The sequence below is a fragment of the Talpa europaea genome (genome assembly GCF_964194135.1).
Source record: "Talpa europaea genome assembly, chromosome: X".
Classification (NCBI taxonomy): domain Eukaryota; kingdom Metazoa; phylum Chordata; class Mammalia; order Eulipotyphla; family Talpidae; genus Talpa; species Talpa europaea.
Window position 1 is genome coordinate 36,660,985 of NC_140081.1, and position 12,136 is coordinate 36,673,120.

Sequence of the window (12,136 nt, forward strand, 5' to 3'; positions counted from 1 at the left end):
TCTTTGGAGAAGTTTCTTTTTAGCTCTCCTGCCCATTTTTTGACTGGATTATTTTCTTTGTTTTTGTTGACTCTCGTCAGCTCTTTGTAGATATTTGTGATCAGTTCTTATCATTAGTGTTGTGTGCCAAAATTTTCTCCTGGTCCGTGGGGTTTCCCTTTGTTTTTGTTATTGTCTCTTTTGCTGTGCAGAAGCTCTTTAATTTGATGTAGTCCCAGCTGTTTATCTTTGCCTTCACTATCACTGCTTTGGGTGATGTGTCTGTAAGATGTCTTTCAAGTGCATGTCATGTAGTGTTTCGCCTATATTTCCTTCTATATATTTTATGGTTTCAGGTCTTATGTCTAGTTCTTTAATCCATTTTGAGTTGGTTTTTGTGCATGGTGTGAGGTAGTAGTCAAGCTTCATTGTTTTGCATGTAGCAACCCAGTTTTTCCAGCACCATATTTATTGAACAAACTTTCTTTGCTCCAGTGCATATTCTTTGCTCCTTTGTCAAAGATTAGTTGACCATAAATCAGTGGGTATATTTCTGCGTTTTCTATTCGGTTTCATTGGTCCGTGTGTCTGTTCTGGTTCCAATACCATGCAGTTTTGATTATTGTGGCTTTGTAGTATAATTTGAAATCTGGGAGAGTGATGCCTCCATTGCCTTCTTTTTTTTTTTCGGGAGAGTTTTGGCTATTTGGGGTTTTTGGTGGCTCCATATGAATTTCATCAATACTTTTTCTATTTCTTTGAAGAATGACATTGAAATTTTAATTGGAATAGCATTGAATCTGTAGATTGCTTTTGGTAGGATGGCCACTTTGATAATGTTAATTCTTCCTATCCATGAGCAGGGGATGTCTTTCCATTTCTTTGTGTCTTCTTCTATTTCTTTTAATAATGTTTTATAGTTTTCTTTGTATATGTCCTTTACTTCTTTTGTTAGGTTTATTCCCAGGTATTTGATTGTTTTTTGTTCCAATAATAAAAGGAATGGTTTTCTTGATTTCTTCTTCTTCAGACTTATTGTTTGTGTATAGGAAGGCTACTGATTTTTGTGCGTTGATTTTGTATCCTGCCACTTTACTAAACTGATTAGTTTAATTAGTTTTTCTGTGGAGTTTTTGGGGTTCTCTATGTGATTATCATATCATCCGCAAATAGTGATAGTTTGACTTCTTCCTTGCCTGTTTGGATTCCTTGTGTGTCTTTCTCTTGTCTTATTGCTCTGGCTAGGACTTCCAGTATTATGTTGAAAAGCAGTGGTGAGAGTGGACACCATTGTCTTGTTCTAGATCTTAATGGGAATGCTTTCAGCTTTTCACCATTGAGAATGATACTGGCTGTGGGCTTGTCATATATGGCCTTTATGATGTTGAGGTATGTTCCTTGTATCCCGAGAATTTCAAGGGCCTTTATCATAAATGGGTGTTGTACTTTGTCGAATGCTTTCTCAACATCGTTGGTTATTATCATATGGTTTTTATATTTCTTTTTGTTGATGTGTTGGATTACGTTGATTTGTTTCCGGATGTTGAACCATCCTTGTGTCCCTGGAATGAATCCCACTTGGTCGTGGTGAATTATCTTATGGATGCTTTGTTGGATTCTGTTGGCAAGGATTTGTTGAGGATTTTTACATCAGTGTTCATTAGGGAGATTGGCCTGTAATTTTCTTTTTTTGTGCTGTCTTTGTTGGGTATTGATATTAGTGTAATGCTGGCTTCGTAGAACTTATTTGGCAGTATTCCTTCTTTTTCAATTTTTTGAAAGAGTTTATGTAGGATAGGCACTAATTCACTGCTGAACGTTTGGTAGAGTTCATTTGTGAAGCCGTCTGGGCCTGGGCTTTTGTTTTTGGGGAGTGCTTTGATTGCTGCTTCAATTTCGCTGCTTGTAATTGGTCTGTTTAGTTGTTCTATTTCTTCTTTGTCCAGCTTTGGATGATTGTATCATTCTAGGAATTTGTCCATCTCTTGTAGGTTGTTGAAATTGTTTGCGTATAAGTGTTCATAGTAATCTCTGATTATTATTTTGATTTCTACTGAGTCTGTTGTTATTTCTCCTCTTTCATTTATAATCCTATTTATATGTGTTTTCTCCCGTTTTTTCTGTGAGCCTGGCTAGAGGTTTGTCTATTTTGTTTATCTTTTCAAGGAACCAACTTTTGGTTTCATTGATCTTTTGGATTTTTTTTTTTAATTTCTAATTAGTTTATTTCTACTTAGATTTTTATGATTTCCTTTCTTCTATTGGCTTTAGGATTTTTTTGTTGTTCTTTTTCTAGTTCTTCGAGATGTGAGATTAGGTTGTTTCTTTTTAGTTCTTTCTTGTTTGTTGATGTGAGCCTGTATTGCTATTATATTTTCCTCTTATTACTGCTTTTGCTGCATCCCATACATTCTGGAAAGTGGTGTCCTCCTTGTCATTCAAGTCAAAGTGTTTTTTTTTTAATTTCTTCTTTTGATTAGTCCTGTGGTCTTCCATCAGTGTGGATTTCAATATCCATGAAGTGGGAGGGTTCCTCGTTTTCTTTTCATGATTTATTTCTAGCTTGATGCCTTTATGATCGGAGAAGATAGTTGGAATGATTTTGATCTTTATGTATCTGTTGATGTTTGTCTTGTGGCCCAGTATGTGATTGATTCTGGAGAATGATCCATGCGCACTTGAGATAAATGTATACTCGGATTTTTTTGGGTGCAGTGTCCTATAGATGTCTGTTAAGTCCATGAGTTCCATGTCTTCATTTAGGTGTTTAGTGTCTTTGTTTATTTTTTGTCTCGTTGATCTGTCCATTGGTGAGAGTGGAGTGTTGAAGTCTCCCCTATATATGTATTTTCTTTAATATCTGTTTTCAGAGCTGATAATAATTGTCTAATATATTTTGGTGCCCCTTCATTTGGTGAGTATATGTTGATGAGTGTTATATCTTCCTGATGTATTGTTCCCTTGATCACAATGTAGTGTCCATCTATGTCTCTTTTTACTTTTTTTAATTTGAAGTCTATTTCATCTGATATAAGTATGGCTGTTCCTAATTTCTTTTTTGGTCCATTTGCTTGTAGGATTGTTTTCCAACCTTTTACTTTCAGTCTGTGTTTATCTTTTGTGGTTAAATGTGTTTCCTGGAGACAGCAGAAGGTTGGATTTTGTTTTTTAATCCAGTGTGCTACTCCGTGTCTTTTTATTGATGAGTTTAATCCATTTACATTTAGAGTTAATATTGATATGTTGGCATCTGTGTTTGCCATTTTGTTTGTCTTTTTTGTGATTTTATTCCTTGCTTTATTCTGTTCTTGTTCATACCTCTGTTGGTTTTGACTTTAGGACTTCTTGTAGAATTTTTTGGAGTGGGGGTTTAGTTGTAATGAATTTCTGGGGTTTCTGTTTGTCTGGGAAGGTCCATATTTTTTCTTTGTAGTGGAAGGAGAGCTTTGCAGGGTAAAGTATTCTTGGTTGGCATTTGCTGTCTTTAAGTTTGTTGAATATGTTACTCCATTCTCTTCTTGCCTGTAATGTTTCTTCAGAGAACTCAGAAGTTAACCTGATTGGTTTTCCTTTATAAGTTGTCTGTTTCTTCCCCCTTGCCAGTTTCCTTATTTTTTCCTTGTCTTGGACTCTTGCAAGCTTTACTATTAGGTGTCTTGTTGTAGTTTTCTTTTCATTATGGTAATTGGGGGTTCTTCTCACTTCTTGTATGTCTATATTCATCTCATTTTTCATGCTCAGGTCAGGAAGTTTTCTTCAATTATCTCCTAGAATAATTTATCAGTTCCTTTGTCTCTCTCCCTACCTTCTGGAATGCCTATAACTCTTACATTTCCTCTCTTCGTGGAGTCTGATAATTGTCTAAGAGTCTCCTCATACTGCTTCATTTATACTTCTCTCTCCTTTTCTCTTTTGGCTCTTTTTATTTCTATATCTTTGATAGTACTGATTCATTCTTCCATTTTATAGATCCTGTTTTCATTTCTTTTCCCAGAGTTCTTTATCTCCTCTAGTAATCTTTTTATCTCCTGTGTTTCTTTTCTTTCCTTTCTTAAGGTCTCACTTTCATTCTTCAGTTAAGTGATTATTTGTCTCAAATCATTTTTTTCCTTTTCGTTTTCTTTCTGCTTTTTAATCAGGATGATTATTAATTCTCTATCTGAGGCTGAGAAGTTCTTCCATGTCATTGTTGAGCTCAGGTGACTGTATTTCTTTTTGTGGTATGTCCTCCTGCTGGCTTGCTTGGTTATTTGTATTTTTTCATTTCCCTGTTGTTTGCTTTCTAATTAGTTGTATGCGTTGGGATTTGTGCCACTGGTGTTGGCAGGCATCTCTTTGGAGTGCTCCTTTAGGGGTGTCGGAAACTGTTTACCAGACTGAGACCAGCATTGTTAGGCCAAAACTCCACCTGGGTGTTGATGCTGTGTTGCTGGGCTCTGTCCCTTACAGTTCCCTCCCTGTGCATTTAGTCAGTTCCAACAGGGAATCAGCTAGTTTGTGATTTTGTTCTGGTCACGAGGAGGCTGCAGAGACCCGTACTTGCTGACCTGTGCTTTTCCCCAGTGGTTCTCGGAGTAGTGGAGTGGGGGCGGAGGGGAACACCTCAACACAGGGGCTCTTATTCAAGCTGGGTGCTGTGTCTGCCCCATGTTCACCCAATGTTGTTTCAGCAGGTGTATGGATCCCACATCCTGAATTCTGCACTCTAGGTCTCAGTTCCAGGGCTGTCAGATCCAAAACGCTGGCTGTCACCCTGTGCAGTGCCCACTGCTATGGTGTGTCCCACACCCCAGATCCTGTGCCTGGCTCTCAGTTCCAGGATGGGGTCTTGCTCCATTCCTTATTTCCCCCCTAGCCCCCATTTGTGTGGCCCACCCTCAGAGCCTGAGGGTGTTTTTGGGATCCCTTGTTTCCAACTATAGGGTGTTGGTGATTTTTTTCTGGTCGCTAGGTGGCGCCAGAGATCTTTCCTAGTGTCCTTCGGGAACTTTATTTTACCTGTGGGTCTGGGGAACAGAGTGGGTGTGGCGTGGAGAGCCTCAACGGTGTGGGGGTGCTGTGTCTGCCTTGTGCCCCACTGTCATGGGGATCCCACGCCCCAAATTTCATGCCCCGGGTCTCAGTTCCAAAGCTCTCAGGTCCAGGACGTGGGCTGTAGCTCAGTTCAATGTCCGCAGATATGGCGCCTTTTGCACCTTGCTCCGGTGTCCGGGCATTCACCTCCATGAGGGCTCCCACGCGCGTCACCCTGCAAGCTTAGGACGCAAGCGTAGGACCCAGGCGCGGGGACCTTTGAAGTGGCCACCTGCGTATGCTTTTCAAGCTCACCGCTTTTCCACACAAGCTTACTGGCTGGCCTTGGGCTATTTGTAGGTCTCCTGGGAGTCTTTGTTTTTCTCTAGTGGTGCCCAGAGCTGTTCGCTCACCTCTGCAGTGATTCCTGTATGGTTCTCCACCCAATTCATAGGGTGCGGTGGCTGAAATAATTCCTTTCCACTCACAGTCCTGATTGATGCGTAGTTTGTTCTTGTTGGTTGTTTTAGTTTGTTTTTTTTTCTTTCCTCCTTTCTATTGGTCGGAGAGTGCCGACTTTGTGGGTGGGGGAGGGTTCTGAGCAGGGTTCTGAGCTTTCCTCCCTTCTAGTCCTCTTTTATGGCAACTTTCTTCTTTGGGCAGCTTGCCAGAGATGCCCTTTTATCTTCTGTGTCCCAGTTCTCGCAGGGACCTGGAGCTTTTCCTCCCTGTTAACTTTATTTTTTATGGGAGGTCTTACTCGCAGCATTTCCCCACTGTCATGTTGATCTGGTCTCTCTTTCTAGATTCTTAATGTGGCCTATATTTTTATATACTTCCCTCTTAGAACTGCTTTTGCTTTGTCCTCTATGCTCTGAAAGGTATTGTCCTCATTATCATTTTTCTCCAGGAATTTTTTGATATCTTCTTTGATTTCCTCATTAACCCAGTGATTGTGTATTGAGTATTTCCTTGTTTTTTTGTAGTTTATTTTTCATTCAGTACCATTATATTCAGAGTAGATATTTTTGGTATGATTTCAATGTTTGTGAATTTGTTGATGCTTCTCTTGTGACCCAGTATGTGGTCAGTCCTGGAAAATGACCCATGTGTACTTGAGAAAAATATGTATTTGGCTTTTTTGGGGTACAGTCTCTTATAAGTGTCTACTAAACCCATGTGGTGTAGTTCTTTCTTTATGGTTATTATGTCTGTTTATTTTCTTTCTTGTTGATCTGTCTGTTGGTGAGAGTGGGTTGTTTAAGTCTCCAACTGTATTTATTTTCTATAATATTTCTTTTCAGATTTGATAGTAGTTGTCTGATGTATGTTGGTGCTTCTTCATTTGGTGAGTATATGTTAGTGAGTGTTATGTTTTTCTGTTGTATTGCTCTCTTAATCATTATATAGTGTCCATCTCTTCTAAATTTTTTTTTCCACCATTGATCTTTTTACATCATGCAATTCTCTTGTTTTATTTTGACGTTTTCTTTGAATTGTTCCAATTAATTTTCTTAATCATGGCTGTTTTGAATTTTATGTCTTACAGTTGCTTTTCCATGTCTTTGTGGCTTGGTTTTGGGGTTTAATTTTCTCTCTGTGGTATAGCTACTCTGAGGACTTGCTTGGCCATTTGTATTTTTCTTTCTCCCCATTATTTGCTTTGGGTTTGTTCTGCTGTAGTTGGGGTTTTGGTTGTGTGTACATCCTTCTCGCCCACTGTTTTGGGCATTTACTTAATGGTTGGGCACAGCTGCTGGGGCCTTTTAGGATATGAGTGGTCTTAAGGCCTCCCCCAAAGCACTTCCTGTCCTAGTTTCATTGGCCATTGGCCAGGTTGGCAGTTGCTGGGTGGAGGGTTCGAGTTGCTGAAACCTTGTCTTGCCTGGTGGCAGCAGCTCTTGGCCTGGTTCTGGTGGCTGGGAGGGTTAGGTGAAGTATTTTTTGGGGTTTGCTGTTTTCAGGCAGGACCCTTGTGACCTGTACTGGGGCCTACACTTGTTTCCAAGGCGCTGGTGGGTTGTCCTATGTTCACATGTGCTTCCTGGAGGTTAACTATGCTTTCCTGATGTTGGGCAAAGACCTGCACATCCTGAACTGCAGTGTGCATCTGCTCCCAAGGTGCTGGTGTCTTAGTTGAAGGATGATTGTACTTTTTGAAGATGGCTAGGGGCCAGCAGTGAAGGGCAAGGGCTTACACAACCCAGAATGGGGTGTGTGTCTACTTCTGAGGTATTGCTATCTGAGCCTGGGGTCACGGATACTTACCTGAGGGTTGCTGAAGATCCTGTAGGGCATGGTCCTGTGAGACTCAAACTGGGGCATTTGTCTGCTCTTGAGGTGCTGGTGGCTGAATGCTGGGATGGTTGCACTTCCCAAGTATGGCTGGGGGCTGGAGGTAAAGGTCAGGTCCCATCTTCACAGATTCACAGGTTCCCTGGTTGCTTATAAGAACATCAGTGTAAAATTGTATGTTTAATGTCTTTTCCCCCTCACCCCTCTGCATATTTCTAACTGAGCCCATTAGCCCCAGAACATACCATTTTTCCTCGGGGACCTGCAGTAGTTCCCTACTCTGTATTACAAGTTCCAAATTCAGGTTCAGAGCCCTGACTGGGGCCATTTCATTGCTCAACTCTGGGTGATACAATGTAGGTGTGTATATTGTGAAATGGTACCCCACCTCCACATCCCAGAGTTGTACAGTATGGTAGCCTGCCTTTCCTGCACTATAGTGTAGTGAGTTGGTCATACCTATGGGTGTGGTAAGCTGTCATACATATGGATCTGGAACCTGAGTGCTTGGGGTTACTCTATTGCTTATTAGGCTTTGTGACCTTAAGTGCCTTGTTTGTTGTAGCATTGTTATAACAATTAAATGAGTTAATATATATGTATGAGTGTGTACCTGTTATACACACATGTGCTTATAATGGTACCTGATACCCAGTGCTCTTTCTGTCAATATTAGCTCTTACTACCTACATACGCCTTCCACACAGCCAGACAGAGACACTTTTTGGTGCTCAAGTATGCTCTGTGCTTTTCCAGGGTTCAGTCAGAAATCACCTTCCCATCATTAGATGTATGTTAACCCTCCCCAGCCCCTCAGTCTCTATCACTGCAACTCTCTGGTGGGCAGTTACCATGCTCTGACTTGGTTGTATCATCTTAAACTCAGTTGTTTCCAAACATGGTATTGCATCTGATTTGTTTATCCAGCATTTCTAATAGGTGTTAGAAACTATTTGTTAAATAGAGTAAGACCTTGAAAGGTCTCTTGACAAAAGAACCATTCGTTTTGTTCTTGTAAAAGCCATGCAAGCCACCCTTTGTCTACCCCCATTTGACAGATGAACAAACTGAGGCTGAGAGGTCAAATCTACTAGTCTTTGATGGAACCAGACTTGGAGCTTTATTCTACCTGGCTTAAGGCTCTCTGTTCTTATGCAAGTCTGCCCCTTCCTTCTCTGCAGGAGTCTTGGAAGTACTTTGGAGGCCAAGACCTCACCATTGTCCTCTCTCTCTCACCAGATTGGAGAGCTCACTGGGTATTGCACCAACCCAAACCGTCATCAGATGGGGTGGGATAAGCGCAATGTGGACCACTGCCCCAGGAACAACAGCACAGTGCACACCTGCCCAGTAGACCGTCGCCCAGTGCTGCAGAGGATCATGGAAACGGACCCCCTACAGCAGGGCCAGGCTCTGGCATCTGCCTTGAAGAATAAGAAAAAAATGCAGAAGCGTACAGGTGGGGGCAGTTTAACCACTCTGTGCTCCAAAAAGGCTCACCTAAGGTTTTCTAGCTCTAGGTCAGGGAATGGGTCAGCAGTCTTACCCACTATCAAAGTGGTCCTGAAAATTTTATCTTAGAATCACTTATAGGACTTGTTGAAACAGATTTCTGGGCTCCATGGCCAGAGTTTCTAATTGAATAGGTTGGTTATGGGGACTCAACATTTGTGTTTCTGACCTCTTCCTAACTGATGCTGATGCTGCTCCTCTGGGGGACCACTGTCCTACTCTGTGTATAAAGTAGCCACCTTTTATTTATCAGTTGCTTTCTATGTATTAAGGCACTTACAGACTATTTGTAATGTTTACTTTATCGATAGCCAGTACACTCAAAATCCAAAAGGTAGAAAATACAGATGTTGAGTAAAATGTCCCAATCCCCCAGTCATCCATGCCTCCCCTCAGAGGCAACCAATTAATTTCTTTAGTCTCATTCCTAAGATACACAGGCAAATATCTATGTATTTTTTGTTCCTTTTCTCCATATAAATGCTAGTCTAATGACCAAGCAGTTTTGCTATATTATTTTTCCATTAAATATATATTAGGGGTATTTCCATGTCAATTCACAAAAGAACTTCCTCCTTCATTTTAATGGTGGTCCATTAGGTGACTGGCCCATTTAAGTCTTCTTGCTATGTTAATCTTCATTAACTCATTGTAAACGTCTTATCCTTATTTGGTATGTGAGGAATTTTAGGCCCAGAGATATTAAGGACATACTCAAGGTAATACTTAGATGGAGACCATATGTGAATCTAGGATTGACTGACTCCATAAGTCATCTTCTTTGAAAACTAGGCTCTGTTTATAACCATTCGCTCTTGACCTGGCTCTATACTGAGTCCTGGTAATCTAGAGATGAATTGCTGTTGAACTCTTGGACTTACTGAGGAGTGGTGAGGAGACAAGAGAATAGATATTGGCAACACAGACCAATCATGAAGACACAGAAAGCATGGCAAGGGACCCTAGCGTAGCCTGCAGATTGTGTTGGTGACAAGAGAAGGCATCCTGGAGATACTATTGTTTGAGGGGAATCCTGAGGAACGATAGGGTGTGACTGGAGGATGTGAGGTGAGCATTCAGGCTCAAAGCCCCTACAACCATGCTGTCCCTTTGCTGTGAGAACTTTTAGGGTAATGGCAGAGTGCTAAGTTCAATACAGTAAAAAGAAAGTTGTTGTTTTGGTACTAGGAAGGGATAAAAGTACTTGAAGCCCAGTGAATCTGACACTCAGAGATAGCAACTATGTTGAAGTGATCATTTCACAGAGAGTTAGATGGGCCTACGTATGAGGCTACTGACAGCTCCCCAGTGTTTTCTTTAGTGTTGAGAGGTAAGCAAGCCAGTTTCCGCTCAGTGCAGACCAAGGTGGATATATGCCGACTTCTGCAGGCCTCCTGTTGGCAAGCTATCCACAAAGTGACTGCATATATTTTTCCATCTGCAGATAAACTCGCCAGCAAGCTGTCTGATTCCATGATGTCTGCCCTTGACCTCTCTGGCAATGCTGATGACAGTGCCAGTGACTGATCTGCTGTTCCTACCTCCTTCGCCCATCTAAATTCAGTGAAATGGGGGAATACAGAAGAAAATAAATGATTTGCATCTTCCTGAAGCACCTGCATATTAATAGACCCCCTAACTTCTTTTCTCATTCTCCAGGAGGAATAAAAGCATGAGTCCTAAGTGGCTGGAACTGGCAAACCTTTATTTAACTGGCAAATCCTTTATTTAACCCCTGTTGTGCTTTACAAGAGAAATAAAAGAAATAATCAGCAGATACCTGATGCTGCTAACACTTTATCTCTTACTCTGTGGTTGGACTGGTCAGAGGTCTGAACTATCACAGCTCCCTCTTGGAGAATTAAATATACAAGCAGAGGCTAAGTTTCTGGTACACCTTGGGATCCCAGGGAGGGTGATGATTTCTTTACCAGTCCACAAAAGGTCAAACTGCAAGCCATTCCAGAAAGCTATTCATCTTCCTTCCAAGTTCACAGATCTCATCTGGGGACCAATGGGACTTGGGGTGGTGGAACAGTGATGAGCTTCCTACATCTCTGGAAAGGTCTGGGAATAGAATAGAGGGAAGAAGAGAACTCAGAAGCCTGGTTGTTGCTATGGTGTGGTAGGCATTTCCCTTGCATGAAGGAAAATTAAGACACCTGTTGGTAGGGTTACTAAGTATGTTAGGGAAGCACTGTCTTGGGGCATTTCTATTCAGACTGAATTGGAGGAATTCCTTTAAATTAAGAGCTCTGGCTGGACCCTACCTTTGTGTGACCATGTCTCTTTTAGCACCAACATTTGAATTCCATGATTCAAAAGGGTTCTACTACTACCTATTCACAAATTGTATCCTCAAAAGAGTTATATTGTGGGATACTGCATCCAACTCTGGTGTCTGGAAGCCATTATAATCCATTAAAATATAATTACTTAACCTCATCTAGGAGAGCCTAGCCCATCAGATAAGGGCAATGGCCAAAACAAGTGTCAGGAACTCTTAGGGACTGGGGTAAATGATGGCAGCAGGGGCACCAATATGACTTTACCAAGGGCTGGGTTATGTGTACCACCTCAGTTCCTAGCAATCTACTTGAGATTGGATACATTTGAAGGGAGTAGGCATTAGGTTGCTTCTGTCTGCTCCCTACCAAAAATTTCCTACATCTTTGGATCCACAGTCATATCTACATACTTAGTCTTGCCTCTCATGCTATTACTACCTAATTTACCTATTCATATCTTGACAGATGAACCACTTGAGGGACTGCCAAGTGCTTGGCTGAAGTCTGATTGGCAGAGACGTACAGACTACTCCATTTTGGGGCAGCCAAATGAGAGATTATGTACTGGTTGAGCACAAACTGTATCAAACCCTGGAAGCCTGTTACTTTCTTTAATTCTCAGTGCAGCTCTGCCAGTAAGGGATTTGGTCTCCTCATATGAAAGATGAACAGGTGCAGGAAGTTGTCAGGATGTACCCACGATGACATATGAAGTGGTGGTGCCAGGATTGGTACCTAGGTGTGATAAAACCTTTATGCAGACCCTTCCTCTGTATATACTGTCTCCTTAACATTGATTAAACATATATTAGATGTCAGCCTGTGTTATCAAGTCTTTTAATTTTCTTTGTTTTTCTGGTATTGAAAAATAGATTTTTTGCTAAAATTCCACTTTGAGTCTTCTTGGGTCGAGTCCAACTTCGCTCTATATTATCAAACTCTCCTGGGTGATAATAGTGTTACAGTGATAGCAGGGTAGCTTAGGTCATTTTACAACCATGTGTATTTCATAATTTAGCACTTTATTTAGCACTTTATTTTATACGATT

At 41.1% G+C, this 12,136-nt stretch overlaps 1 protein-coding gene across 2 annotated transcripts in view; it reads left to right on the forward strand.

Moving 5' to 3' along the window:
* GNL3L (G protein nucleolar 3 like) overlaps nucleotides 1–10,326 on the forward strand; it is a gene marked incomplete at both ends in the record, with an annotated part of 64,933 nt that extends 54,607 nt beyond the window's left edge. For both annotated transcript variants that reach the window (XM_084258480.1, XM_084258479.1), the window contains 2 exons: nucleotides 8,527–8,746; nucleotides 10,244–10,326. In XM_084258480.1, the coding sequence (XP_084114606.1) occupies nucleotides 8,527–8,746; nucleotides 10,244–10,326 (303 nt within the window). The remainder of the gene's footprint in view (nucleotides 1–8,526; nucleotides 8,747–10,243) is intronic.
* Nucleotides 10,327–12,136: the final 1,810 nt, after the last annotated feature.